At 48.2% G+C, this 23046-nt stretch overlaps 9 protein-coding genes across 9 annotated transcripts; 7 read left to right on the top strand and 2 right to left on the bottom strand.

Moving 5' to 3' along the window:
• Positions 1-398: 398 nt before the first annotated feature.
• Positions 399-746, top strand: N7473_004020 (uncharacterized protein; the record flags this gene model as incomplete). The annotated part of the gene is made up of 2 exons (XM_057149960.1): positions 399-428; positions 495-746. The coding sequence occupies 2 exons, from the start codon at positions 399-401 to the stop codon at positions 744-746; spliced, it is 282 nt and encodes a 93-aa protein (XP_057013614.1).
• Positions 747-1432: 686 nt separating this feature from the next.
• N7473_004019 (zinc-dependent alcohol dehydrogenase family protein) lies at positions 1433-2538 on the bottom strand (the record flags this gene model as incomplete). The annotated part of the gene is made up of 2 exons (XM_057149959.1): positions 1433-1962; positions 2025-2538. 2 exons carry the CDS (start codon positions 2536-2538, stop codon positions 1433-1435), a joined length of 1044 nt encoding a protein of 347 aa, XP_057013613.1.
• A 560-nt stretch (positions 2539-3098) lies between these two features.
• On the top strand, positions 3099-5162 carry N7473_004018 (uncharacterized protein; the record flags this gene model as incomplete). The annotated part of the gene is made up of 1 exon (XM_057149958.1): positions 3099-5162. The coding sequence occupies one exon, from the start codon at positions 3099-3101 to the stop codon at positions 5160-5162; it is 2064 nt and encodes a 687-aa protein (XP_057013612.1).
• Positions 5163-8701: 3539 nt separating this feature from the next.
• On the top strand, positions 8702-13305 carry N7473_004017 (putative ABC transporter; the record flags this gene model as incomplete). Its single annotated transcript, XM_057149957.1, has 4 exons — positions 8702-9077; positions 9131-9723; positions 9786-13220; positions 13276-13305. 4 exons carry the CDS (start codon positions 8702-8704, stop codon positions 13303-13305), a joined length of 4434 nt encoding a protein of 1477 aa, XP_057013611.1.
• Positions 13306-14391: 1086 nt separating this feature from the next.
• On the top strand, positions 14392-16429 carry N7473_004016 (putative MFS allantoate transporter; the record flags this gene model as incomplete). Its single annotated transcript, XM_057149956.1, has 9 exons — positions 14392-14812; positions 14870-14900; positions 14961-15227; positions 15278-15495; positions 15553-15641; positions 15702-15942; positions 16008-16101; positions 16154-16351; positions 16411-16429. 9 exons carry the CDS (start codon positions 14392-14394, stop codon positions 16427-16429), a joined length of 1578 nt encoding a protein of 525 aa, XP_057013610.1.
• Positions 16430-17769: 1340 nt separating this feature from the next.
• Positions 17770-17949, bottom strand: N7473_004015 (uncharacterized protein; the record flags this gene model as incomplete). The annotated part of the gene is made up of 1 exon (XM_057149955.1): positions 17770-17949. One exon carries the CDS (start codon positions 17947-17949, stop codon positions 17770-17772), a length of 180 nt encoding a protein of 59 aa, XP_057013609.1.
• A 494-nt stretch (positions 17950-18443) lies between these two features.
• N7473_004014 (putative MFS transporter) lies at positions 18444-20215 on the top strand (the record flags this gene model as incomplete). The annotated part of the gene is made up of 5 exons (XM_057149954.1): positions 18444-18656; positions 18728-18919; positions 18988-19052; positions 19116-19583; positions 19645-20215. The coding sequence occupies 5 exons, from the start codon at positions 18444-18446 to the stop codon at positions 20213-20215; spliced, it is 1509 nt and encodes a 502-aa protein (XP_057013608.1).
• Positions 20216-20900: 685 nt separating this feature from the next.
• N7473_004013 (uncharacterized protein) lies at positions 20901-21127 on the top strand (the record flags this gene model as incomplete). Its single annotated transcript, XM_057149953.1, has 2 exons — positions 20901-20965; positions 20998-21127. The coding sequence occupies 2 exons, from the start codon at positions 20901-20903 to the stop codon at positions 21125-21127; spliced, it is 195 nt and encodes a 64-aa protein (XP_057013607.1).
• Positions 21128-21398: 271 nt separating this feature from the next.
• On the top strand, positions 21399-22751 carry N7473_004012 (uncharacterized protein; the record flags this gene model as incomplete). The annotated part of the gene is made up of 5 exons (XM_057149952.1): positions 21399-21448; positions 21511-21706; positions 21807-21934; positions 22053-22260; positions 22359-22751. The coding sequence occupies 5 exons, from the start codon at positions 21399-21401 to the stop codon at positions 22749-22751; spliced, it is 975 nt and encodes a 324-aa protein (XP_057013606.1).
• Positions 22752-23046: the final 295 nt, after the last annotated feature.

Below are 23046 nucleotides of genomic sequence, written 5' to 3'. Positions count from 1 at the left end.
GCTCCGGCTTGGCAATTTTGCCCTTGGCCAGGGTCTCGAGGCTTTGCAAAACAAACGTTGGGGGCCGAAAAGGTGCCAAGCATTTGGCCCCATACAACAGGCAATTTCTCTTTTTCTGTCAGACGACCAAGTAGTCCTTTTCGCCTGACATCTCCTAGTCTTTGACTTGCTATTTTGCTTCCAAATTGTTGCTTCATCCTGGCTCAAACCAATGAGGCTACGTTTGATATTTGCTTTATGCTTCACCTATGCTGTAGCAGCACCCGGGATATTTTATAATCCACCGACCGGAGGTCCCATTCACCAATATCAAGATGATCCGGTCTATACTGTTGGACAGACAGTGCAAATGCGCTGGGCAACAACTTTGGAATCATTCTCAATAATGCTATGGCAGAATGATAATCCAGATTACGAATGGATTCAGAGTAGGTCATAAAAAGGCCTTCTATGCTTGCCCAGCAAACACCATGCTAACCTTTCTCCTGGGCCAGCGGACATTCACGGCATCACATCTTACGATTGGATCGTGTCGACGAACCGGAACCTTAGTGACGGAGAAGTTTTTTTCTTTCAAATACGAAATGCATCGAACCTCGCCAATACAGATCAGCTTTTTCGAGCCATTACTTCAACATTACCAAGGGCAGCTCGTCGACAACTACCGCGGTCCCGACAACAACGACATCGACAAAGTTGACTCCCCAAACAGAAACGTCCACTCCTCCATTGAGCACCTCCTCTAGTGCACCCCAGTCCGCTCTCACCACGACGACAAGTCCGAGTCTACAAACCGAGGAAACACATGGTCTGTCAGGTGCGGCAAAGGCCGGGGTGGGTGTGGGTGTAGGGCTTGCTTGCGCATTAGCCATTGCATTTGTGCTCTTTTGGCTGCACCGTCGCAAAAGATCGCAGGACGCGCAGTCGAAAGATGAATTTCCTGTCGTATCTCAAGGAGCTTTCACGGTTGGGAAAAGCCCATCAAGTGTAGTCGAGGCTCCTCCAAATGAAGTCAGACGAGTATTCGAACTGAATTGAAAGGATTCAGGCTTTACCTTACAGCGCATGGTACTGAATAAGTCATGTCAAATGTCTATTTCTACAATGTCACGCAAGATATACTAAATGAAGATCATTGCCTAGAGAATGGTCTGTAACGAGCGTCTAAAAGGTTTGGTTGCAGGAATCATTGCATTGAAATCTCTCAAACAACCTCACCCAATAGAATTTGAGGAAGAAACCGAGGAAGGTGACCCTGTTCCCAATAAGCCCTGTATCAAATGAAAGAGTATTAACCTTTGCTCGTGATTGAGACGGGCCGAAATACCCCTGGATGTGTGAAGGACTCGGATCGCAAGGCACAGCCATTTACAGAACAAGCTCATCTCGCATACTAAATACAATCGATCATCTCCAATTGAATGAAAACCAATCACTCAACCGCAATGCAAATCTTCCCGATGTGCTTTCCAGAATCAACCGCATGATAAGCAGCCAAAATCTCATCTCGAGTGAAGCCATACTCCTTGGCAATGTGAAATCTCAATTGCTTGCGAGAAGTGAATGTCACCAGGTCATCCAGCATACACTTAGGACCAACAATAAGGCCACGTAAAACCGCCTCCTTGCCGAGCGCGAGTATCAGGATGTCGGTCGTGGACTTGGGGTCGGCTTGGGCAAGATATCCGATAATGCTGATCACACCCCCTCGCGTAATTGCAGACAAACTTTGTCTAATGGTTCCAGCGCCACCAATCTCAACGATATGGTCCACCCCTTTATCTCCAGTGAGTTTCATAGCTTCAGCGGCCCAGTCTGGAGTCTTGGAGTAGTTGATGCACCAGTCGGGATTGAATCTCTCTTTGACGAATTTCAGCTTTTCATCGCTGGAAGAGGTGACAATAGTCTTAGCTCCAGCTGCCTGGGCTAGAACTAGGGCAGTCATAGAGGTACCACCGGTACCTACATTTATCATTTAATGAGTATGAGTCTTCAAGTGTCTAGGGATGATGTATCAAACATACCTTGAACGAGGACGACTTGGCCGGGAACCAAAGGGTTGTTTCCATAGAGGGCGTTCCAGGATGTCACTCCAGTACATACAAGTGTAGCAAGCTCACTGTATGTTTGAGGAGCTTCAGGTGGGATCTTGACGACTGCAGATGCTGGGCGGGTGATATACTGAGCCATCACGCCATCCACCCCACCGCCAGACTGACCGGCAACGGGGTGCTTGGACGGCCCATATGGCCTGGTTTGGTCAAAGCATACAACAACCCGGTCTCCTTTGGTAAAATTGGTCACCAAATCACCCACTTCCACGATGTCACCGGCAGCATCGGATCCTGGAACCACATTGTCTTTGATGGCGAAGGGATATTTCGAAGTGGCAATCTGGCAATCTCTCGCATTGAGTGCTACAGCACGAACCCTGATCAGGACTTCATGGTTGAGGGGCTTTGGGATCTCTTCTTGATGGCAAGTCAAGTCTTCAAAGGTGTTTCTGGCGGGGAATCGGAAAACAGTGTGTTGAGACATTCTAAAAGACTTCAAATGGTCGAGTCCGAATGGTCGGGAATTGGTGTTGAGTATTCTGGATTTGGAGTGGAAGATTGATTCTATTTATTGCTAGGAAGGCTGTCTTATTTTTCTATCAACATGAACGACAACAAGTATTTGAAATCCTCTCCGGAGTATTCTGTTGGAACTTGCTTTGAGTGGAATATACACTCCTGTGGTCCCGATAGGCTGGGTTTCCTACATTTCAAAGCAACAGAGCGATGACCAACAGGATACAAACAGTTGCCACGTTGAGTGATTAATCCGATTCATTCTACTATTCCAAACTATGTAACGCAAGCTTCTCCACACAGTGAAGAAACCATCGATGTCGCCGTGGACATCACCCAATCAAATCGGGTTATTTGGGCGGGACGACCAAAAACAACCAATCGGAGCATCCGGAGTATTACACTCTTCCTCGCTAGAGTATCAGACACTTTGCTTCACTTTGCTTCACTCCGCCTTGAAATTTGGCTTTGCGCATCGTTGGCCTAGTCAATTCTCCCCGGTGCTTCTTACTAGCTGGAATTTTTGAAATGCCCGAATATACACTACCTACACTCCCGCGGATCGGACTAGCCGCCCGGCGGCGCAAGATCGCCAAGGCCTGCGACTTCTGCCGTGAGCACCGTGTCCGATGCGAAGCCGTCACGCCGTGTCCCCAATGTGTGGCTAACGGCGTTACCTGTCACCGCTCGCGTAAATCAAGTACTTCTCGAAGGAGTAGTTTGGTGCGAAGGCATGGCGGAGCGGATCGGCAAGCCGCCGAACGGCCCCTCAAAGAAAATACTTCAATGACTGCCTCTCAGCCCGAGGAAGCCTTAGTTCCAACACCGTCACCATCAGCGAACCTGGCATGGACCTCGCATAAAACGGACTCAATCTTAGGGTTTATTGCCCGTATCAATGAGTTCTGTTCAAGCGCGGCGCCAACTTCTCTCAATACAATTCCATCTGGAGATGGTCCACATTTAGATCAAACCTCGCCTTTCCCACCTAGTATTCTAGAGGATTCACATCAGGCAGAATGCGACTTGTCACCTCACCAGACGAAACATCTCCTGAAAATTTTCTGGACTCGCCTTCGGCCAAGAATGCCAATCGTACAATGGGAGGACCTAAATCTCTCCAGCGAGGAGGTTCCTGGCGCGTCCTCGCCTCTGCGAGATGCCATCAAGGCATACTCTTTACACTCTATATACTGCTCTAGTCTTCATACTAGAATTGTTGGTCTTAATTGGCCACAATTTGATCGACAGAAGTCAACAATTGGAATGCCTTACTTTCAGCGTTGTCTTTCGGCTGTCACTCAATTCGCCACATTCGCTGTCCCGTCTTTATCCGATATGCAATGCTACTGCTATCTGACCCTATTCCTTCTTGAGGTAGGATATCACAAAGCAGCATATAATATGGTCGGACTAGGACTTCGCATTGCCCAGTCGCTCAACTACATGGACGCGCGACATGGCGGATACCGGGAATGCCAGCTTTTTCGACGCGTCTGGTGGACATTAATTCATCTTGATTTTCGCTGCTCAAAACACGTGGGCAAACCTGTCAGTGTCAATATCGATGATTTGATGTGCCTGATACCTAGCAAGGAGGCAGAAGATATTCACCTTTCAAATGGCTTGCTGTTTCATACCGAATCTATTCGACTCACGGCCGAGGCACTGGTAGTGAATGACTCCATGGAGCGCCGGTCTTCTTCTCTGTTCAATGGAGCAGCTGGAACCACACAAATTGAATCACGAGCAAAGTGCTTGTCAGATTTGTTGTATAAATTGAGGAGATGGCGCGACGAGCTACCCCAGGCAAAAGACTTTGCGAACATGCATTTTGACGTACCTGACCTGCCATCCGCTCCGACAGAGGCAGTCAGCGTTGAAGAAAAAGATACAGAACAGTCTCCAATGATCACTTTACTGAGCACTTCATTATTGCTGCAATATCACGATGTGATGGTTGGCCTTCACCGCGTATTCATACAGTTCCCCAATCACCCACTCATTCCAAAATCCAGCCCGTTAGCAGACGCCCACGCCGCAACAGCACTCAACCATGCTTTGACTATGATCAAAGTCTCACACAATGCAATGGCCACTCAAGATATTCTTCACGGTCTGTCTGAGTTATATCAGTATCTGTGGAACGCAGTCATAACAATAATTGGGTTCATGCTCGCGTATCCATACTGTCACCGGTGTCCGGCAGCAAGAGAATATCTCCACCTGGCCCTTGAAATCTTCGACTCTGCTGGCAAGGAGAATTTCACAGCAACGAGAGCAGCTACTCTGACCCGGCACTTGTGCACCAAAGTCGACAGCCTGGTGCAAGTTTTAAACTTCAGTCAACTCACTCCTGCCACATCGTCATCTTCCGCTCCAACAACCGAGACTCATGTCCTCCAGAATCATGCGAGTGATACATTGTGCCCGACCAGTCCAAATGATGGCTATGCACCTCCTGACTTGAATTTGGACTTGCTTGGACCCTGGACGGATTTGATCAATTTAGATGCATGGCCTAATTACTGTAATGAGGTCAATGAGGCTTTCATGGACCCGGGGGAATTCCTCGCACCGCATAACCTGTGAACTTAGCGGGAAATACTACGAAGCCTTTGCCTATTTTGATGAATGTTAATGATCTTTCACGACCCAACTGGAGGCGGAGAAGTCGTGTATAGTAGAAACATCAGTGTGTTCGGCAGGTCCAAAGAGATATATATTGACCTCGCTGCCCCACACTATTGCCTGTGAGGGGTTCCTTGACTCAGAGTCTCATTCCATCCCCCTCTTGATGCCAGCAATTGCGGTATACCCGGTGGTAAAGGGTGCGAACTATGCAGAGTTTTTCAAAAGCACACCGACATGGCTGGAGGTTCTGCCCGATTTGATCTGTCCATGGACGGGCAACTTCGTTCGAAAGGGTCGGCTGAATCCCACGGAACCACCAAGTCAGATCTCACCGCCGAGATTTAAGCCATGCACCCTTCATTGTCTTCCATTTACATCGCTTGGTATTCCCCGTGCCTAGAGGTTTATGTATGGTAGCATGATCCGCCGTTGAGAGTACCATGGCAGACTCAGCGAACACTTGCCGAGTCTGTCAGCGGAGGTTCTCGAGCAGGAACCACCTGCGTCGCCACGAGACGTCGCGTAAGTACATGGACTCTCCGTGCAATTACACATCTTATCCAGAGACTCAAATGTTTTCGCAGACCATTCAGGAATCTCATGTATCCTGCCAATTTTGCGGTCGTCAATATTCCAGAAAGTAAGCCATCTCGGCACTTAATTTTTACATGGCAAGCTCATTCAATTAGTGATGCCCTCCGACGACACTATCAGAGCTGTTCTCAGCTTCGAGGTCAGGATAAGCCATTACCAAGTAAACCCGGTCGCCGATGCAGTGGAACTATCTGCGATGGCCACACGCCATGTGGTGCATGTCTGCAGAGTGACAGGACTTGTTCCTATCGGCGTCTTGGAACCCATGACCGGGAGTTCGGTCAACAAGTAATCGGTAGCTCGAAAATGCTAGCGAGCAACCGAGCTCGACAGTGTGATCATGATACAAACCGACGTGGCACAGACAAAATGTCGCTTCCGTTTTTACTCAATTACTCAGTGACGAGTGATCAACATCCTGGAAATGTTTATCGGATACTGGAAGAATTGCAAGGGAGTCCATGACTCATGTACACGAATTATTAAGCCGACCGTCGACATGAACGGTTTCAAGGAGTAATAACCGGCTTCCTGTATCCCAACCGAAATGTTTTATCGCGACGTAATCAATTGATCGCCGTGAAAGTTTTAAAATGGATTAAAGAAAGTACCAAAGATGTACTCAGGCTTCAGCCCAAGACCACCCACGATGCTCGGCCGCTATCCTTTTTCCCCAATAGACGACCAGTATCCCTTATCAGATGTTCTATCCCATTGAAACCATGATATGTCAATGGCATAGATAGTCCAAACTTTACCGCTGTCTTCATAGCGAATGGCAGAGACCCAAAGGAAGTAGCTAGTGTGCTTGAATCAAGAAATATATCTGTTAGAGGTGTCAACAGGTATAGCATCGCAAAACCGTATAAATTTCCAGATAGCAGGATACCGGTGATACGCTGGAGTGCCGAGACTGAAGGCACATATTGCCATTTGTATATATTCATCGCTAGAGCGACAGGGCGGTTTCGGCGTGATGCAACGAGGCGGTCATGAGGTGATTCAGCTGTGATGCTTCGGGTGGAATTGGTGCTCCAATGGGTTCTTTAAGATCAGTATGTTAGCATATTGGCTTCGTCATATCAATGATATCTTAAATAGTCTATGAAGCTTACTTGAAGTTGAGACGACGAGCTGCAACCTGTCTACCAGCGACTCTTGCTCTTGCGCCTGGAGGCGAAAGTCGCAAGAATGAGGCTGCTTTGGAAGGTTAGACCTAGGTCAGGGAGGAATTTTTAAAATGATACATACCACATCGCTGCATTTTTAATCATAATGTTGCCCAGATAGTGAAGCCGATGGAAGCTGCGCTATCCAAGGCTGTATGTAAGTGGTGAAAACTGAGCAAAGGCTCACTACTTCTATGTGTATACATTGTCCGGAAAACACCCCCACTAGGGAAATACCCATTCATGAAGTTCTAGCAGATATACCTCGTTTAAGTATGTATTATTCAGAGCGAAGAGGCTACTCTTTACCCATCCTGAAATATCAAAAAGTATATCCAGTTTCTAGCCTAAGAGTTTTCGTGAATCTTGAGTGACAGTGTCCGATATTAGGTTTGATTTAGCATGGTGATTGAATCAGCTCAGAGTGAGGTTTACCTATTAATGACCTCGGGTCTTAGCTCAAACAGAGTCCTATTATTTCACTGGTGATTTCCGGCGACGACCCCGGTCTTTACCCCTGGCAAGCGAGAGAGCGGAATGACTGCGGATTATTGAATCTGCCGAGCGGTGGTTAAGAGGCTCGCTCGCTAACGCTAGTCTCCGTCGAGAAAAGGTGATAAATTCTGCCCCCATTCTCGCCTCTCTTAGTAGTCTTAACCGGTAAAGCAAACGGAGCCCGCGCAGTCCGTCGAGTCTCGGCTCCTCCCCACAATCCTGGAAATCCCCTAGTGGGTCTCTTTTTCTTCTTTACACACAACGTTGTCGCACGTCCCCAAGTTGTCAATTGCTAATTTCCAGATTGTCAGTTCACTCAACCTGCAAGATTGCAATATTATTGCACGGTTCCGGCTTCGACTATGCAATGCAGTTTGGATTGATCACAAGAGTCACGATGAGCCAGAAGTGATATACAGCCTTGAATCCACAATAGGAGCCCGCCATGTGGGTTAGTGTTACTCTCCGAGTCTGGGCAAGACTCATGGCTGATTCCAAAGCAACGCGGACTCGATCCGCCACCGGAAGTTGCCGTCTTGCCGTTTGAGGATATCACATCCCCACCTCACACAGCCAGTCACGGAGCCAACAGCCAGCATTTGACTTCGGGCAGAGGCCCACGTTCCCTGCATCCCGGGGTTTTACCGCGTGGTGGCCAGTGTTTTCAACTGGCCTGCATCATGCATAGTGGGTGGTCACGTCCGGTTCCCCGACTTGTTGAGTCAATGCATCAAAGTCACGATCAACACACGAGCTTGCTATCTTGAGCGTTTGCCCATCCACCGCCAGTTCCTCGCGGTGGGAGTTGCCTAGAAGTTATACTCTGACCTCCCCCACCAAAACCCCGGAACCCTGTCGAGGCGGGGCCGATGCGGGCACATCTAGGCATGGAGCCTGGAGGCCGGTGGTTTTGGAGAATTAACTCGGATTTAGGGGTTACGCTATGGACTACGCACCGTTTTAGCCTGGTGGGCTTGGCTTGAGGCTTCATGTTACTTTTTTTTTTTTTTTCAGTAGTCCCTTTCCTTGTTCTTTCTCATCTTTGGATTTGACTCATTTCCCCCAAACTCTCCCACCCAGTTTGCCTGACTCGATTTGACTGTCAAAACGTGCAGCCCTTCGAGATCTACTGGTGCTGGGGGCTGAGTTATTTGAAGCATAACAGAGTGACTGAATAATTCAAATCAACATCCGTATCCTTTGGAGCCTCCATACTTCCCGCTGTAAATGAACAGCACCATGGACGACAAATCGCCAGTCGGCGATGCGAGTACCAACTCGGACACTGATTCCCGCCGCTCAAGCAACTATGAGCAAGGCCGGGAAGAGATTCGTATTTCTAACCCACAGGGCATGACAATGGCTCAAACTGGTGTTGATGTCGAAAAAGCCCAGTATGAATTTTCGGAGCTCAACAGACAATTTTCCAGTATTTCACATCAAGCTCGCCGTCTGTCCAAACAAGCATCGCGGGCGTCTAAGCCAACGGCTACCGGTGAAGACGTCGAGAAAGCTGGAAGTTCAGCCGACTCTGATGAGCCATGGGATCTGGAAACCACTCTGAGGGGTAAACGAGCCGCGGAGGAAGAAGCAGGCATCAAAGACAAGCACATTGGTATCGTTGGCCCCGTACTTCAAGTTTCGTGTTTATATTAACAGTTACAACAGGTGTTATCTGGGACAACCTCACGGTTCGCGGCATCGGTGGCGTGAAAACCTTTATCAAGACCTTCCCTGATGCCATCATTGATTTTTTCAACTTCCCCGAGACCATCATGCACATGCTGGGATACGGAGATAAAGGCACGGAGTATAACATTCTGGAGGGTTTCCGAGGCCTCATAAAGCCCGGAGAGATGGTGCTGGTGCTGGGACGGCCAGGTTCTGGATGCACTACATTCCTCAAAGTCATTGCCAACCAAAGATTCGGGTATACTGGTGTCGACGGAGAAGTTCTGTACGGCCCTTTTACGGCTGAGACATTCTCAGAGAGATTTCGTGGCGAGGCCGTATACAACCAAGAAGACGATATCCACCAGCCCACTTTGACAGTCAAGCAGACCCTTGAGTTCGCGCTCGATACGAAAACCCCAGGGAAGCGACCTATGGGTGTCTCCAAAGCCGAGTTCAAAGAGAGGGTCACCAACATGTTGTTGCGCATGTTCAATATCGAGCACACTGCCAATACTGTGATTGGAAACCAGTTTATTCGCGGCGTTAGTGGTGGTGAGAGACGCCGCGTGAGCATCGCAGAAATGATGGTAGGTAGTCTCCTGTACTAGCTCGTCATCGCCAACGGTACCCTTGCTGATGTTTTTATTAGACAACGTCTTCCACTGTTTTGGCATGGGACAACAGCACGAGAGGCCTTGATGCTTCCACTGCACTAGATTTCGCCAAGTCATTGCGCATTTTAACTAACATTTACAAAACAACCACATTCGTTTCGCTCTATCAAGCATCCGAGAATATCTATAAGCAATTTGACAAAGTTCTGGTCATTGACAGCGGCCGCCAGGTGTTCTTTGGCCCCACCGATAAAGCCCGCGCATATTTCGAAGGACTCGGCTTCCGGAAAAAGCCTCGCCAAACTACTCCCGACTACCTGACTGGCTGCACCGACCCCTTTGAACGAGAGTTTCAAGAAGGGCGAAGTTCTGAGAATGTGCCTTCAACCCCTCAGGTACTGGTGGAAGCCTTCGACAAGTCCACGTTCAGCGAGCAGCTTGACGCAGAGATGCGGCGGTACCGCGCCCAGGTCGAACAGGAGAAGCAGGTTTATGATGATTTCGAAATCGCCAACCTAGAGGCCAAACGCAAGTACACCCCCAAATCCTCCGTCTACTCGATCCCCCTCCATCTCCAAATCTGGGCTCTGATGCAGCGACAATTCCTGCTCAAATGGCAAGACAAGTTCGCTTTGACCGTTTCCTGGCTTACCTCTACTGGTATTGCGATTATTCTTGGCACTGTATGGCTGAAGCAGCCTGAGACCAGCGCTGGTGCCTTTACCCGTGGTGGTCTACTGTTCATCAGTCTGCTGTTCAATGGTTTTCAGGCTTTCTCAGAGCTTGCGGGTACTATGATCGGTCGATCCATCGTCAATAAACATCGATCCTTCACTTTCTACAGACCAACGGCACTCTTCATTGCTCAAATCATTGTTGACACGACGTTTGCCATCGCAAGAATCCTGATATTTGCCATAATCGTTTACTTCATGTGTGGTCTTGCCCTCGACGCAAGTGCATTCTTCACGTTCGTCTTGATCATTCTCACTGGGTACGTCTGCATGACTGTGGTATTCAGAACAATCGGCTGTCTATGTCCCGATTTTGACTACGCCATGAAATTTGCTGCGGTGATCATCACACTTTTCGTCTTGACCTCCGGCTATCTCATTCAATGGGCTAATCAACAGCTCTGGCTGCGGTGGATCTATTATCTCAATCCATTCGGTCTCGGCTTTGCATCACTTATGGTCAATGAGTTTAGTCGTCTGACGATGACTTGCACAAAAGATTCCCTGATTCCGAATGGGCCCGGCTATACGGATATCGCTCACCAAGCTTGCACTCTTGCGGGTGGTGAACGGGGATCGGCACTTATCCCAGGAACCAACTACTTGATGACAACCTTCGCCTATGCAAATGGTGATCTCTGGCGAAATTTTGGAATTATGATTGCTTTGATTATTGCCTTCCTGGGTTCCAACTTGTATCTGGGCGAAAACGTTCAATTTGAAGCTGGTGGTAAGACGATCACTTTCTTCCAGAAGGAGAACAGTGAACGCGAGGAACTCAACAAAGTCTTGGAAACCAAGAAGGCCAACCGGCAAGCAAAGACAGTAGACACTGGGGCCAATCTTAAAATCAGCTCGACCTCAGTCTTCACCTGGGAAGACGTCCGCTATGAGGTACCAGTGCCATCTGGAACGCGACAGTTGCTGAATTCTGTCTACGGATATGTTCAGCCTGGAAAATTGACTGCTCTCATGGGTGCATCCGGTGCCGGGAAGACAACTTTGCTGGACGTTTTAGCCGCTAGAAAGAACATTGGTGTGGTATCGGGAGATATCCTGGTTGATGGCCGAGCCCCAGGAACGGCCTTCCAGCGAGGTACATCCTATGCCGAGCAGCTGGATACCCATGAGGCAATGGCGACAGTCCGAGAGGCTCTACGCTTCTCTGCGGATCTCCGTCAGCCATTCGAAACGCCACGGTCGGAAAAGTACGAATACGTCGAGGAGATCATCAGCCTACTGGAACTGGAAAACTTGGCTGACGCGATTATTGGAACCCCCGAGACTGGTCTCTCGGTCGAAGAAAGGAAGCGTGTTACCATCGGTGTTGAGCTGGCAGCCAAGCCGGAGCTGCTGCTCTTCCTGGATGAGCCTACCTCGGGCTTGGACAGTCAGTCTGCTTTCAACATTGTCCGATTCTTGAAGAAACTCGCAGCAGCTGGTCAGGCTATTCTTTGCACCATTCACCAGCCTAACTCTGCCCTGTTCGAGAACTTCGATCGCTTGTTGCTCCTTCAAAAGGGTGGCGAGTGCGTTTACTTTGGAGACATTGGGGCTGATTCTCACGTCTTGCTGGACTACTTCCGTCGTAACGGCGCTGATTGTCCTCCTGATGCGAACCCGGCCGAATGGATGCTGGACGCCATCGGTGCAGGCCAAACACGACGTATCGGTGACCGTGACTGGGGTGATGTCTGGCGTACCTCGCCAGAGCTGGAGGCGGTTAAGAAAGAAATTATTCAAATCAAGTCGGATCGAGCTCAAGTCGTCGTCCAGACGACTGATCAAGGTCAAACTGCGGTCGAAAAGGAATATGCCTCGCCTCTGTGGCATCAGGTCAAGGTTGTCGGACGACGAACCCATCTCTCCTTCTGGCGTTCTCGAAACTACGGTTTCACTCGACTGTTCACCCACGTCGTTATCGCTGTTGTCACTGGTCTAGCTTTCCTGCAACTCGACGACTCACGCTCCTCGCTTCAGTATCGAATCTTCGTCATCTTCAACGTGACGGTGCTTCCTGCCATCATTCTTCAACAAGTCCAACCTAAGTACGACATGTCACGACTGATCTTCTACCGCGAGTCGGCATCCAAGACATACAGCCAATTCGCGTTTGCGTTCTCCATGGTTCTAGCCGAGCTTCCATACAGCATCCTGTGTGCTGTCTGTTTCTTCTTGCCTCTGTACTACATCCCGGGCTTCCAGTCAACCAGCGATCGTGCGGGATACCAATTCCTCATGGTCCTCATCACTGAAATCTTCGCCGTAACACTGGGCCAAATGATCTCGGCCCTGACTCCGAACAGTTTCATCGCATCCCAGCTCAATCCCCCAATCGTGATCATTTTCTCACTCTTCTGTGGTGTCGCCATTCCCAAGCCGCAGATGCCCAAATTCTGGCGCTCCTGGCTCTACCAGCTCGACCCCTTCACGCGCTTGATCGGCGGTATGGTTGTTACGGAGCTTCACGGTCGTCCGGTCAAATGCACGGCATATGAATGGAACTACTTCCCGGCACCCGCTGGCCAAAACTGTGGCGAATATATGAAGCCATTCTTTGAGCGTGGAGGTATTGGGTACCTGCAGAACAATGCGACGCAGTGGTGCAGGTATTGTGCGTATAAGATTGGAGATGAATTTTATTCGGCATTCAGCATGGACTTTAACAACCGGTGGCGTGACCTGGGCATTTTTATAGCGTTTGTGGTGTCAAATCTGGTTATCTTGTTCTTTGCGGTAAGAAAATGCCTTTCCTGATGGCCGAGGTGCCTTTACTAACTTCCTGCAACAGTCTCGGTTCTTGAACTTTAATCGAAGATAGGTGTTTATGGGGTGACGTTTGAGAATGCAATGATTCAGGAACTAACTATACATTTCGGGAATTACTAAGAAAGACAAAGTGCGTATTTCATAATTTGAGGTGCAAGAAAAGGTTTCAAGCCAGGGAGAAAAAAGCTGCGATATTTTGCGATGAGAAATAAAAGTTTTTGTCCCACCTATACTCCACAATTGTAGTTGTAATCCAAATCCCGCTTTTTGTCGTCATGATTGGCTTGCAACATAATCTGGGGCAATTCGATTTTGGTGGAGTGATCCCCTCAAATTCCATGGTCACCCCAGATTCTCATCACCCCCACGCCGCTTTACCAAAAAAGGCAGGCAGAACAGGTTATCTTTGCTCAGAACACGATCGACACTCAGCCAATTCATTCAGTCTAACCCGAGGCCCCGAGGCACTTTCCACCTATCATCAATCGGTGATAGGAGCGAAACGATGAGTTGTGCGCCAGATACTCGTCCATATGCAGCCATACATCGGTGAGCTCACCGGCCATCGGACTTCCTCCGAGAATCGTTGATGAGTCTAGCCTGCTGATCGCACCTCCTGCTCGAGGTTTGGCTGCGTTGCTAAGGACGAGAAGCTTTGGCCACGACTCCAGTCGCGCGAGAACTGCCCTTTTTGGAGACTTTGCAGAGGTCGCGGTGAACCTCCGACTGTCTTGGACATCAGCCAAGACTGAATCAACCCCCAGATTCTTGAAGCGATGACACTTCTGGTTTCGCATAAGAATATCATTGGACCTTCCCCGCATTTATACAACGTTTTTCCAGTCCTTGTGGATCCGAGGAAGCTTTTGCATTTGCGGTGTTGAATATCCGGGGTTTCGCACGAGAGATGCATCAAACCCAGACAAAGCACGGACAATGTTACTTTACAAGTAGATAATCAAGGGCCCCCACGCCTGGGATGTTTTGATCCGAGCTTTGGACTTGCATGCCCGTGCAGTTATTTGTTCAAAGGCTCAAGAATCTGCTGTCGCGCCGCTTCTAGTCTATTTACTCTCCCTTCATTTGACACACATAGTCCTCTTTTCTTGGTGCTGACGTTCCGCAGACATCAAGTAGAATGGCAAACAACGCCCCAACAGACCCGTCGCCTACCTCTAAAGCTGACATCGCGGATGTGCCTACCATATCCCATGCCGAGAGCAGCCAAGTACACTCCAAATGGAAGTCTGCCAAGGTCGCCGATGGCGACACAGCCATGACGCTGTTTGATGACCCCGACGAACTTCATGAAGAAATCGATCCCGTCGAGGCAAGAAAGCTGCTGTGGAAGATTGACTTTATGATTCTTCCTTACCTCGCTGTCTGTTACGCCTTTTTCTACATCGATAAAACAACGTTGAGCTATGCCGCTATCTTCGGCATCCGCGATGACTTGCATTTGCATGGAACTCAGTACAACTGGCTGAGTAGTATTTTCTATTTCGGTTTCTTGGCTTGGGCATTCCCCACTAACTTTCTGATGCAACGGCTTCCAATTGGTATTTTCTCTGTTCCTTGTAACCATCATCCAAACAGCTATCTAATCGTAGTTGCAGGCAAATACTTGGGGGCCAACATCTTCATGTGGTAAGCGAATTTCCTCTTTACCGGACCTCGCGAGTTCTTGCTAAACCTTATCGCATAAAGGGGTGTCTTTCTTATGATCCAAGCAGCATGCAACAGTTTCGAGACACTCGCAGTCCTCCGAGCCCTTGGTGGAGCCGCCGAAGCTTGCTCCGATCCAGCTTTCATGCTCATCACAAGCATGTGGTACACTCGGCGCGAACAACCCGTCCGTATCGGGTTGTGGTATACTGCCAATGGGATTGGTATTGCTCTTGGCGGACTTCTGGGGTACGGCATAGGTCACATTCGAGGTGCCTTGCCTTCCTGGAAATACGAATTCATCGTCATGTAGGAGACTTCCTTTCCTTCGCTATGTTTGAATACTAATAAAATTTTAGTGGAGCACTATGCGCAACTTGGGGAATTATCATGTTTATCTTCCTCCCTGATTCGCCAGTCAACGCCCCTGGTCTCACGAAGAGGGAGCGCCGTATTGCGGTCGATCGTATCAGAGAGAACCAGACGGGTGTGGAAAACAAGCATCTGAAGCCATATCAAATTATTGAGGCCTTCAAGGACTACAAACTCTACATGTTCTTTATTTTGGGTGTAGTGTGTACGTTGGATACTTCACAGTGTATACTTCGTTGTGTACCCGCTAACCATATAACAGGCAACGTCCCAAATGGCGGTATTTCGAATTTCGGAACCATTATTATCAAGGGTTTCGGTTTCTCTACACTAGTGACAAGTCTTATGCAGGTATTAGCGCATCTCCCTTAGAGTCTCCGCCCTTTGAAAGCCAGTGCTAATACCCTCTAGATCCCGTACGGTGTTTTGATTGCACTTTCAATTCTGACATGTGTCTACCTCAATGATCGCTTCGAGAATCGCCGATGCGTATTCGTTCTAATTTTCCTGATCCCGAATCTCGTCGGCGCCTTTGGTCTTCGCTTCTTCCCCACTCATCACGGCGTTGGTCGACTTATTTGCTATTACCTGACAGGCCCTTACAATGCTGCTTTCGTCCTAATTCTCAGTATGCAGATCGCAAACACTGCAGGTATGTTACTTTCCTACTCTCTAGATACTAAATACTCGATTAACCTATACTAATGTTTGATTCAGGGCACACAAAGAAGGTAGTCACCAACGCGGTTCTGTTCCTGGGTTACTGCACTGGAAACATTGCTGGTCCATTTTTCTATAAGACTGATCAATCGTAAGGGACTTGAGTACATATAATTCGGCAGACTCGCTGACAACTGTCTTAGACCGACATATCCTCTTGGCATTTGGTCTATGATTGTCTCACATTTAATCGAAGCGGTGCTTATTACCATTCTCGGACTCCTTCTGCGGTGGGAGAATAAAAAACGTGACCGAATCCAATCTCAAATGCCAGGGGGCCTCGAGGGTCGCGATCTAGACTCAACTGCATTCCTTGACTTAACTGACCGTGAGAACCTGAAGTACGTGGTTTCCAATCCTTTGTTGTGGATAAGAAGCTAACGATTGTTTGTTCAAATAGTTTCCGGTACATCTATTGAATAAGAAGGCGATGGCCGGCATCAAGAAAACACAGAATACGCAAGGCTTACAGACTTTATCCATTGAATGCCTGTTTATTCACACATGCAGGGTTACCTGGATCGGATACAAGCACGTCTTTCTACACGCGCCTGGGGTTATTTCGCTGAATTCTATTGATTGGATAAGTTTCCACTAAATCGTACCAATTCTCTTAGTCTCAAGTAAAGTTGCTAGTGTTGATGGAGCGAAAATATCTTATTCATAAAAAACTCTTAATGATTCCTGCCAATAAGATTGTGTACAACTGATGCACTTTCTCGGTGTCTGTTATAGGACCTTGTACTCGGGGACCTCCCACACTAGAAAGTACACTCGCAATCGTGACTGCAGGTACGGAAGGATTTATGAAAGAGAATTTACCTACGCGAGCTCCAGGTGGAAGGACATGACTCGATGGTTTTAACTTTCAATTTTCCAGGCTTTTGGCATAGCTATTTAGGGACCCCATGATTGTATACAAATTCAGTGGGGCGGCCGGACTGGCTTCCCGGTCTTTCCCCGGCATCCAAATTTGGAATACATGTAGTTCAAGGTAACTGGGTGCCCGCGGTACGCTAAAATTTGAAATTATGGATCTGATATTCGGGGCTGCTATTTACTAAGCGTATTGGGGCGTTGAAGAGGATCAGCTGAGCTCAGGTTTGAGCCCATTATTGCCCAAGTGGATTTACTAGGTAGCAAAAGTGAAATGAAGTATACTTTGGCTGACCCGGCTGGCTTTTTTTAACTGGTTGGGGCTGTTGCGGCTTGCGCTAACCTTTACAGGGAAATTTTAACACCGCTGACCTAATCTTCATGGGCCACACGGTCAGAAATCCAATAGGGTGCATTCTCTTACGGGGATGGAGAGACCAATTGCAGATTAATATTGTCGAGAGCGATATCCAGATTGAGCCCTAGCCTTGAAGAGAGATGGGCTCCTGGGACGAATGACCTGGGGACTGTATTTCGAGCAAGGAAGTCGCATATTCTATAGCCTTACAAAACCTCATAAACGTCAATCTCAACGTATCCAGGGCGTTTTGGAGGCTTCAAGTTGCCGAGAAACATGGACTTGGCTAGCCATCCATACTTTTCGTTTCCAACATCCACCTCGAACCGTGGGGAAGTACGCGTGTACCAATCAGTGCCACCATTCTCCATTGATGCCCTTGCCGGACCCCACATCCTCGAAAACAACTTTCATTTGACTGGCTCGTCCATATCCTTCATTGCAAATTCCGACGAGTGTTCCATCTTCTGCTTGAATAGTATAACGTGCGTAAAGATGCGCAACTCCGTCTGCGCGTACTGAATTTCAGTCTCCACTGGTGTTGGGCAAGATCTTTCCTCCGAACTTGGGTCCACTGACCTTTCCGCCGGTTATGGGAATGAAACGTTTATCACCAGTTGCCGTGGATCCATAATCGAGGGGAGGGGCCAGATCGACATGCAGGGTGAGCACATGCTCAAGTTGAGGACCTGGAGTAGTAGACATGACAGGAACGGCTAGTTGACTCGTTAGCAAGACCGTAAGCTCCAGGAATATTCGCTATCTAGGTCCAAAGATGTTGAAATTGAGTTAAGCCAATTAAAGTAGGAAGCAGAGATGAGAACGAGACCGCCAGGATGGACGAGAGTGATCCGTGTCAAAGCCATATACGGTGTAGTTGCGTGGCGTTACTCACCTACTTGGGGCAATTTGCCGAGGAATAGGGGTACTTTTGACTTATATATGATCAAGGTGTAAGTAAACTTTGGTCAATCATTTGGTTATCTAACTTTATATCGATCCTGCCAAACCCGCATACCATCACCGAGCGTTCCCCGGATCTTCCCCGGATTGCGCGGCTAAACCCCAGATTAGGTTCCCCATACTTATCGGTCGAATTTACCGATTTTTCGACCTTGTTGATATTTATTCTTTGCAAATCTCTCATATCGATCCTCGAAAGTGAATTTATTGCGCTCTTAGGAATCGTGTGCGTAAAAATGGGCCGCGAGAATTTTCCACTCATTCCCTTCCCGACCAATGATCCGAAAGATCCTCTCCGATGGCCATTCGGCCTCAAAATTGCGGCAATTGTGGTGACTTCGTTGGCAAATTTCGTTTCCAACATGGGTGGCGCTGGAATTTCCGTCGCAATTCCCCTTCTGATGGCACAATTCCAGAAATCTGAAACAGATGCAACGCAGGTTCTAACGGTATGATCATTCTTTCCAGGAGAATCAAGTAATCCCAGGGAGATTGCGAAATCTAACAGATGGTATCCTAGTTAAACTTCCTCTTTCTCAGCATTGGAAATATATTCTGGGTTCCAGTTGCAATGAAGTTCGGCAAGCGGTTCTCTTTGCTTTCATCAATGGCTATGCAAGCAGGCATGCTAGCCTGGACTGCCGCAACACCCTCGTTCAACGGTCTACTCGCTGCCAGATGCTTGCAGGGATTTGCGGCCGCAGCTGGCGAGGTACATCAGACTTCATTCTCTCAACTCCACACCAAGGCCCAGTTTGCTAATTCTTGAACCCTCAATAGAGCATCGTTCCAGAAATTGTGGCGGACACCACCTTTGTGCATCAGCGAGGAGCCATGATGTCGATGTAAGTACCGAAAATATCTGTATCCATTTTGCAGAGCTCTAACCCGCTTGTCTGATTTTCTAGATACGTTGTACTCATCTCAGGGGGTAGCGCAGTTGGTCCGCTCATCGCTGGTTTCATGACTTCATCGACAGCGGAGACCTGGCGCTCCTTCTCATGGTTATGCTGCGGAGTCGCGATTTTCAATCTGGTCCTGATTCTTTTCCTCTTTCCCGAGTCTAACTTCGACCGGCCCGAGTTCGACTTAACTGTTGATCAATTGAGAACACTTCACCACCAGCATGCCAGCAAAGAAGCTGATCAGACATCGAGTGAAGAGCGCCTTGAGGATGTGCCGGAAGCGTCCTCGATACCTGCAGATTATACTATCTCTACGCCCTCCATAATTGAAATTATGCAACCAATCTCATACAACGTCAATGTGAATTTCTTGAAGGCTTTCATTGAGCCTGTCAAGCTTTTGGTTCATCCATCTGTGTTGTGGGGCATTCTGAGCTACGCTGTCACGTTGAGCCCACAGGTGATTTTGATGTGAGATACCCTTACCCGTCAATCTGAGCTACATCCTTTCTAACGATTTGCGGGCGTTTAGTTTCAATATGTCATCTTTTCTCATGGCTCCTCCATATTCTTTCACAACAGATGAGGTTGGCTTGATGCAGATTGCGGCAGTTATCGGATTCCTTATTGCTTGCTTTGCTGGGGGTAAGCTATCCGATGTCATCAACGCGTTTATTGTCCGCCGGTCCTCTGGTCACAATATCTGGCCAGAGCAGCGATTGATTGCCCTCGTTCCTGGGATGTTATTCGGGCCTGCGGGGTGTGTTCTTCTTGCTTTTGCTTGCGGCAAGCATCTTCACTGGGCTTTGATCGCCGTTGGATTTGGACTTGTATCCTTTGGATCTGTTTATACGCCCAACATCGCCATCACGTACATCGTTCATCGCCACCAAAGGGAAGCGGCTGAATGTCTTGTCTTGATCAATATCTTCAAAAACTTGGTCGCATTTCTTTTCCTGTATGAAGCGGTTACTTGGGCCAACAGGAACGGTTTCATTCAAGTCTACATGATTATGTTCATGTTGAATGTTCTGATCCTGATCTTTGCCCTTCCGTTGTACTACTGGGATGCCAAGAAGCGCCGTATGACAGAGGAGGTTTGATTCATGTGTCTGTGGGGTTTGAGAGAGAGGAAGGGGGAGAGATGCATTATGCTCAAGTATAGCTCCTAACGGGGCTCTGTCCGAGTCGCTGGGTGCGGAAATGCTGCTCCGCGCCATGTTCTATTGTATATAATTCCTGTAGTGCCAAACTTCTTATTTATCCTCCCTGGCGTTCATCGCCCCTTTCATGCTCTTTCCCTTTGCCCCAAGTACCGCTTATGCGGCTGGCATAAGATATACAGCGTATATAGACTCTTTGAAATCCCCTTGAACGTCACTACATTTCATGTTAATTTCAAAAGGGCCAGCTAAAAAGACTTAACTTGCAGACCAAGGTCTTAGCTTGTTATTCTCAGGTTTCTAACCCCTCTCTAAGTTATCACAGCGGAGACGGGCCAGAAAAAAAGTGTGACTAATTTCAGACCCCTACAGAGAATAATGAATAGTGTAACCTCTCGGAGCTATATTTCCCAGTGCTGGGAGTGATTGGCGTAGCAGGCGCCCTGTTATGCGACCCTCAACTAGTACCCCTGCAGATCCGCAGATATAAGTCTTTTTCTATGCCCCGCGGAGAACTTCGATCATGCTCGCCATTTCAAGCCTTTTTTATCTGCAACATAACCGTTTAAATAACGAAGACGTTGTTCGTTACTTTCTGAGCAAATTTGAATTTTGTTTTCCCTGCATGGCACATCTTACCAAAAGAAAAGTTCTTTCCGATCTATCCGGTGGCTGGTGTCGAAACTATAGGTTTGGGGGTACAGCTCTGAAATACTTTTCAGTCACTATCCACACGTGCTGGCACGTCAGTTCCTAGTGACCATCACCAATTACGTTCTCTACATGGCCGGGTTGGATGGTGGACTCATCCCGGATGATGAAGATTCTTCAAGCTCGATGAGCCGCAACTGATATTCACCTTTCCTTGCTAATTATCATTGTTTTCACCAGACCACTATCTTGTAACGCTTGATCTGCCTTCCTCTTTATCCGTCAAGGATGGCTCGAACTATAAAATGCACTGGGTGAATAATACTGTCCCCGCCGTCAAATATCAAGCGCTCTGGGAAAGTCGGGATAATAGCACTTTGTGGATGTATGGTGGCCTTTTTGTGGGTAACAGTACGTCGGACGGGGTCTCCACAAATGATTGCATATGGCAATATTCCCCCGGGAGTCAAACATGGCAAATGCAACAGCAGACCCTTACGCCTCAACGTCTAGTCCACGGAGGTGAGCATTCCCCCAACAAGAATTTCTCGCTTGACAGGAATTGAGAAGAGTTGATAACACAGGAAGGCCAATGCGCCCAAAATTCAGGCTGCTTATTGGGTTGGCGGGTACCAGGCGTCTGATACGACAGTATCGATCACAGACTCGACGAAAAATTATGTGAGCGGCATGATCCAGCTAAATACAACGACGGGAGAATATGTGGCACTGTCTGCACCATTCACGCCAGTCCAAGAAGGTGCCCTGACGTACATTCCCGTGGGTGAAATGGGTTTTCTCTGTACGTTGCGACATTGACTCCGGTGTGTTCTCGAAGAGTCCCGCAACAGATTGCTCAGAACCTGACAATTACTTCTAGAACGCGTGGAATTATGTCCAAATATACGATATCGCTGGGGGTAAATGGTATAACCAGTCCACCACGGGAACAGCTCCTTCTCGAACCCAATTCTGCGCTGTTGTCCAACGCGATGAAGCCTCCCCGACGTATGAAGTTTTATCCTGGATGGCGCCGAGTTCAAGTCTCGTGATGTAGTGAAAGACGTGTAAGCCCATACATTTATGTCTTCTTAGAGGCTACTTAGCTGACTCTTCGTATTTCCAGGTCATACTTATCAATTTTGTCATTCAAGCGGTACAAGGCTTCCTCATTGAATACTGGACGAATTACCTTGGATTGTGCTGCGTACGGCTCTCAGATCTTCGGAGTTGGCGGAAGACTTGCCTGGGCCGATGACAGTGGGGCAGGCTGCTATGATATGCCCGCCTTCATTTATGATGCTCAGTCTCAAACAGTCAAGGCTGAATTTGACGTAAGTAATACAAGGAAATCTGTGCCGAGAGGTGTTTGGAGGGAAATTTTAACAGAATCTTAGCCCACAAATACGACCTATTCGCTTCCTTCTAAAAGTCACCTTATCCCTCCTCCTGGGCTGACCCAGGCCTCGGAAACCTTTTTTTAGTGGACCAAAACTCCACCAGCTCGACGAACTCTACAGCCAGTAAGATCAATAACTCGCACACGAGCAACAAACGCGCTATCGCTGGTGGTGTTGTTGGGGGGTTGGTTGGCCTTGCGCTGATAATGGCCCTGATTTATTATGCACGGCAACATGCTAGGAAGAAGCGAGTTGAAAGCGAGGACCTGAAGATCCCTCCGCGGACGAAAATCGGCGAACTAGAGGATAGTGTCAAATGGTCAGAGCTGCGTACAAAGACAAACACCCGAACGGAGCTGCATGAGCGTTTCGTCGAGCGATACGAATTTCAAGATAATCCTGTTAGGCGATATGAATTACACTAGAATAAGATAAGCCATGATCCAACGTAAATCTTGCATTCCATTGTCTAGTGGTATTTAGCAAATTCTTATGGATAGGGCTTCGATGGGAAGGGCTATCAGAGGCCATATAGATTCTTGCCTATCACCATGCGTAGTGAGAGAGTCACGTACGAAAGCGTGAGCAGGATCACCATTGCCGCTAAGCCACTGCTATGTATTGTGAATCACTACGCATATTACTTCCGTCTTGTTTTTTAGTGATTGTATTCATCCGAACTACCGTCGCGTAGTTTATGCATAACCGCCAGGGGCCCCA

Source organism: Penicillium subrubescens (genome assembly GCF_028828155.1).
Source record: "Penicillium subrubescens strain IBT 31985 chromosome Unknown utg000002l_segment0_segment0, whole genome shotgun sequence".
In the NCBI taxonomy this organism is placed as follows: Eukaryota; Fungi; Ascomycota; class Eurotiomycetes; order Eurotiales; family Aspergillaceae; genus Penicillium; species Penicillium subrubescens.
The sequence above is the reverse complement of the archived record's forward strand: the minus strand, read 5'-3'. Positions and strand labels throughout refer to the sequence as shown.